Source organism: Poromitra crassiceps (genome assembly GCF_964638095.1).
Source record: "Poromitra crassiceps genome assembly, chromosome: 22".
NCBI classification, from domain to species: Eukaryota; Metazoa; Chordata; class Actinopteri; order Beryciformes; family Melamphaidae; genus Poromitra; species Poromitra crassiceps.
Genome location: NC_139647.1, coordinates 2176851 through 2182690, shown reverse-complemented (window position 1 = coordinate 2182690; position 5840 = coordinate 2176851). Strand labels below are relative to the sequence as shown.

The 5840-nt window shown below is 42.4% G+C and overlaps 1 protein-coding gene across 1 annotated transcript; it reads left to right on the top strand.

Moving 5' to 3' along the window:
- The first annotated feature begins 2073 nt into the window (after positions 1-2073).
- nkx2.3 (NK2 homeobox 3) lies at positions 2074-5615 on the top strand. Its single transcript, XM_083658746.1, has 2 exons — positions 2074-2701; positions 4308-5615. Exons 1-2 carry the CDS (start codon positions 2314-2316, stop codon positions 4961-4963), a joined length of 1044 nt encoding a protein of 347 aa, XP_083514872.1. The 5' UTR covers positions 2074-2313; the 3' UTR covers positions 4964-5615.
- Positions 5616-5840: the final 225 nt, after the last annotated feature.

Sequence of the window (5840 nt, the reverse complement as noted above, 5' to 3'; positions counted from 1 at the left end):
AAAACGGGGGGGGGGGGGGTCCACCTGTCGTCCAATAAATTCCACCTAAATCGCGCAACATTTGCCACTATAATAGCCTATCAAATAGTGTATTTGATAAAAAATGTTCAATGATTGATCTTCTGCGCAAATCAGTCCAAATTGTTACACAGGTCGCAGAGCGCACGCACAAGACCACACGTCAATTTAAATTGTGACGGCGCACATTTGGAATTGACGACTTGTGTACACTAATGCCTACCCCCCCTCGCCCCAATGCCTTTCCCTACTTTTCCAGTCCACTTAAATGGACCATTTTAAAAGACATAGATCTTGAGAAGAGGGGAAGACGCTACCCTAATCTAAACAGCGCCTTGTTGATGGTGAGCGGATGAGATTATGTCGGCATGCTCTCCTTTTCTTTCCACACGGTTTAGGAGCAATAGGCCTTCAGACCCTGCATGGCGCCTGCCCTATAGTGCCCTTGGCCACAGATAGGCGACCAGAGAGGTGTCCCATTTCAACATGTTTGCCCTTTGGCCCTCAGGCCACTTTTCCTCATTGTTCTTGATATTTTTGATATTTCATTGGATTTTCCATGACCACACCCATGTGTGGGATCTTGATTCATTCTGCAAATGAGGAACTGACACCTGAACCTCTTTGATTCATTGCAAAACCAACCTTACTTGACCCATTTTGAATGTAGAATAATGCAAAACATATTTTGGGAGCTGCCAGTGTCGTGAGTCTTTCTGAATTGCCTCAGGTAAAATTCACCAGGGGTTTGTCACATCATTTTATTTAATAATAATAATCATAATAATAATCATAATAATAACCATAATAATAATTATAATAATAATAATTAATGCCACGCAGAGTGCTGGCTGGACAACCTTATGGTCGTATAATAGGCTATAGGCTACTCCTGCTGCCGGAGACAGAACTCGAAACTAGAGATAATTGAGCCTATTGGCTTATTTTATGCTTTGTCCAAAATAAACTAGCCTATATTATTTATTATCCAAGTTTTGAAACGGCTGAGAATAAGATTTTACAAGATTTCATGCTGCTATACCGTGTCAGACAAAAAATAGAACCTTAACAGATTATTATTATTATTATTATTATTATTATTATAATTATTATTATTATTATTATTATTATTGTTGTTGTTGTTGTGCCACTTGTTAATTTGATTTCCCCATGCATGCAATTCTATGCTAAATCTATTTTGTAAGTATAAAACAATTATGTAACGAAGGGCTGTATAAGCTTGGGGCTTTTGTTCAATTTCATGGAATGACCAACTTTTTATTTTCTCACAGATTTATTTTTATTTTCTTCGGTGACTATCTGGCCTGGCTAATGTCAATGGAAAGTAGGCTAAGTAGGCTCGCTGCCTGGTATGGAAAAATCCCTACAATTGATGAAGAGACATAAATAAACGACAAAGGCCAAAAATATATTCTCCAAGCCTTCTTGGACTACACATTTTATCTCTTTTCCCACACTCGCCCGTATTATCTTATCCGCGGACGGCCTAGACGGAAACGAAGATATGCGTAATCTCAAAACCCTCGTAGTGATGATGGGAAGACTTGCGCTGGTCATGGAGCCAAGAGTTTCTCCAGCGGAAACGAAAGATAATAAATGGTATTCAAATCATTGGATTAACACTCCGCACTAAGACTAAATACTTGTGTGTGTCATTTATTAAGTCACTTTCTAAAAATATAAATTAATATGTTGCTATTTTGATGTATGGCTGCATTTGCTTCTGTGTAGGCATTGGAATAAGTAAGAACATGCATGTAATCAAAACTCCCTTACCTTTAACAGTCTGAGAGGTGGGGGTCGATGAAGTTAACATTATTTCATAAATTGGGCCTATATGTCTTCCTGAGAGAGAGAGAGAGAGAGAGAGAGAGAGAGAGAGAGAGAGAGAGAGAGAGAGAGAGCGAGAGAGAGCGCGAGAGAGAGCGAGCGCATCAATCCCTCCCCTGCATCAGGACGTCACTGAAAGGGAGAGGAGTGCATCTTGGCCGACCCAGCTCTCTCTGTAGATAACTGGATTCAGCCAACCAAACAGGAACGACGTCTCTCTCAGCCCCGCAGCCATACACAGCAAAAGGAGAGGGATGTCACATCGAAAAGAAAGACAGTCCTCCTCGTCCTCGGTCCGCATGAAAAACAAGAAGTGCGCATCCATTTTTTATTTTTACGCACGGGTTATTTACTGCTTTTACGCGCGGTCCGGAGACCAATAGATCCCATTTTGGAGCTGTTGACGTTTGGTTATCTGCTGTCACTTCTCTTTCGGTGGCAATAATGCTTCCCAGTCCAGTCATAACTTCATCCACCACGCCTTTTTCTGTCAAGGACATTCTGAAGCTCGAGTTGCAACAACAATCGCAGCAGCAGCAGCTCCAGTTCATCTCTCGCCTCGGTCTCTCCGGTGCGCTGTCACAAGCGGGACCTTTCCAAAGCAAGGCGTTTCGCTCTCACTCGCCCCCCTCCTGCATGCTGGCCGGGAGGGACAGCCCGAGCCCCATCAGCCCCGGCCTCTCGGAGAACGAGGAGAGGATGTACCTCAACACGCTGGCGGTACAAGAACGGCTGGCGGAGTCCGCTCTGCCCGGGGAGATGTTCACCAACTCGAGGCAGAGCCACGCGGCAGACCTGCGGCTGGAAACCGAGCAGGAAGACCCGGATACCAGTGAGTATAAATTATGTTTCATTCTCTCCATTGATTTGAACTGTGGAATGGAATGCGTAACGAATGTTGTAAATTATGCTATTTATGTGTTCATAAACAGCAGGACCCAGATGTCATTTTAGGTCGGAATAGATTAGCCTGCTTATGGCACGTCAGATAAAACCTATTGCAAATGCCGCTAAAATGGCCACCTATCCCGTAATCAACTTTTCTGGACAAGTGGAACAGCATGCGGATATCTGAGAAGATAATATTTTTTGATCAATGTGATTATTGGTTAGGCTATAGCAGCAATATTGGTCGTGAATCCCACGATGTGTTTTTATTTCTTCCATTTTATTATTATTATTGTTTGTATTATTATTTATGATCTTCAAATACATTTAAGTGAATAGGCTATTTGCCTGCTTTTTGCTGTTGATAATGATATAAAAACCAGCTCAAATAGGATCCACTGACGCAAGTGCCACCTTGCCATAATGCTACACATTTGAAGCCCATAAACGATATTGTGTTCATTTGCAATTGAACTATGCTTGCTGATATGTTAAGTGTTGTTTTTAATATATGTATATGTATTTTCTTTAAATCCCCAATCAATCTCGGTATAAGCATTCAAAACAGATAAGACAAAAATTGCTTATTTGTTTTGAATTCTTATTTTCCCCATTTTTATAATGAAATACATTTGATGTGCAGTTAAATTGCCATTGATTGCATGGAAATCTTGGTGTAAATGACAGAAAACACATTTGCATGCAATTTCTTCAAAGCACTATTCTGGGTTGTCGAAATATGCGCCATCTCTAATGCTCATGACAGATTCAGTTAATTGTATTTGTCAAATCTTAGGAACACTTTATAATAACGTTCAGTAAGTCATTTATAAGCTATTAGTTAATGATGAACTAATGAGCACCTTGTGAAGTCCTTGGATTTTAAAGTGTGCTATATAAATTGAATTTATTATTAATGAGGAACTAATAATTTACAAAACAATATACATTTGTAGATGATCAAGTTGTAAGTCATTCAACGTTTTTATATTCCAACCTGTCTCAATACACATTTGTTAATCATGAACAATCATGAACAAATGATGAGCAAATCATTAGTAAATAAATAAATAAATAAATAGCTTAATAGTTTATAAATGACTTACTACTGAACGTTATTATAAAGTGTTATCACATTCTTTCTCATCCTCCTATACAGGCCACTGTGTAAACACCTATGCACTGCAAACATGTCCAAATGAATTAGTGAGAGAGATGTCCAAGTATTTTTTAATAAACAAGTGCTGAATCCAATGCAGTTTCACTTTGGGGATTTTTTTGTCAAATAAAGGGCAATAGCCTATTGAAATAAGGAAATAAGGACAAAAAAACAAACAATTGACGAAATTCTTGAAAACAAAAATGCTTTGGAAACTTGATTTGTTGTTTGTCTTGTTTATAAGTTGGAGACGCTCAATAGGTCTACATTAAATAAGACGGATATTTTTCAGTGGTGAGCCAAGTTGCCTATAAATGCTTCAAACTGAATAATGCATAGTGAACATGCCTTGTGACGCATAACTACAGCTTTCTCTTCCGCCCTCCTGCAGAGAGCCTTGTCGGGTCAGTGCTGCGGGGCGGGTGTGAGGGGGACGCGGACTCTGTGGACAAGCCCTCCGCCTGCACCAAGCAGCAGAGGACCAGGCGGAAGCCGCGCGTCCTCTTCTCGCAGGCGCAGGTGTTCGAGCTCGAGAGGCGCTTCAAGCAGCAGCGCTACCTGTCCGCCCCGGAGCGTGAGCACCTGGCCAGCTCGCTGAAGCTCACTTCCACGCAGGTGAAGATCTGGTTCCAGAACCGGCGCTACAAGTGCAAGAGGCAGCGGCAGGACAAGAGTCTGGAACTGGCGGGTCACCACCACCACCACCCGCCCCCGCCCAGGAGGGTGGCTGTCCCGGTGCTGGTCCGGGACGGGAGGCCTTGTCTCACTGGATCCCAGAACTATAACACGTCGTACACAGTCGGAGCTCCAAACCCATATAGTTACAACGGCTATCCAGCCTACACCTACAACAACTCGGTGTATTCTAATACTTACTCTTGTACTTACTCCAGTTTACCTGCTCTGCCGCCCAGCAACACCGCCGCCAACGCGCTGATAAATATGAATTTAGGAAACCTTGGTGTGCAGTCCCAAACCCAGGCGTCCCAAGGCCCGGTGCACGTCACACCCTGCCAAGGAACTCTGCAGGGCATCCGGGCGTGGTAGCGCCGGCCTGTTTTTATTTGCCCACAATGCAGCTTTGAGAGACTTATGACCGCCATCTGGCCATAATGCAATGGAACTATTATTTCATTATAAAAGTTAAAGGCCAGTTAGCCTATATCCAACAGAAAGAGGGAGAGAGAGGTCCTTTTGCAGCGCTGTATGGAAACTCCATGCGTGCGGCGTCGACTGAAATATGAACATAAACTTTTTTCCTGAGCCAAATCCGTTACGAAAAAGTAGTTAAACTGTCCACAGGAAACCTTTTGATCGCTGGAGTGAATGCATGAGCAAAGACTGATCTGCAGTGTTGTGTTTCAGAATGGATGTAGGAGAAGATCAAGGGAAAATATAAATGATCCCGAAGAGAGTTTTCTTGTCATTTATAATTAATCATTGGTCTCAATAGACCTGTTATCCTTCTCGAGAGTCCCATTCACATTAGTGATACAGAACTCAGATTATAATAGGCTTATGGCTAAAGCAGCTTCATGAAGCTGTCTATAAAGCAGAAACGGTCTGACTTGTGCTTGCCAGGCCTATCAGATTTAAAATGAGTCAGATGGAGTCAAATCGATCAGTTGAGTCGACGCTTGTTTGAGAAGACTGTTGTATTAGCCTAAGCTATGAAAATATAAAACACATAATAACACTATGTCTGGACTGTGCTGTGCCTTTACATTTTCGACGTGTGTGTGTGTGTGTGTGTGTGTGTGTGTGTGTGTGTGTGTGTGTGTGTGTGTGTGTGTGTGTGTGTCTGTGTGTGTGTGTGTGTGTGTGTGTGTGTGTGTGTGTGTGTGCGTGTGCGTGCGTGTGCGTGTGCGTGTGCATGCGCGCGTGTGTGTGTTGAATCACAACACTTCTGGCTACAACATATTTA

Bases quoted from the DNA above. Each gene is read 5' to 3' on its own strand.
- nkx2.3 (XM_083658746.1), top strand. From the start codon at position 2,314: ATGCTTCCCAGTCCAGTCATAACTTCATCCACCACGCCTTTTTCTGTC. The intron at 2,702-4,307 runs GTGAGTATAAAT...GCCCTCCTGCAG, and splicing joins GCAGGAAGACCCGGATACCA to AGAGCCTTGTCGGGTCAGTG.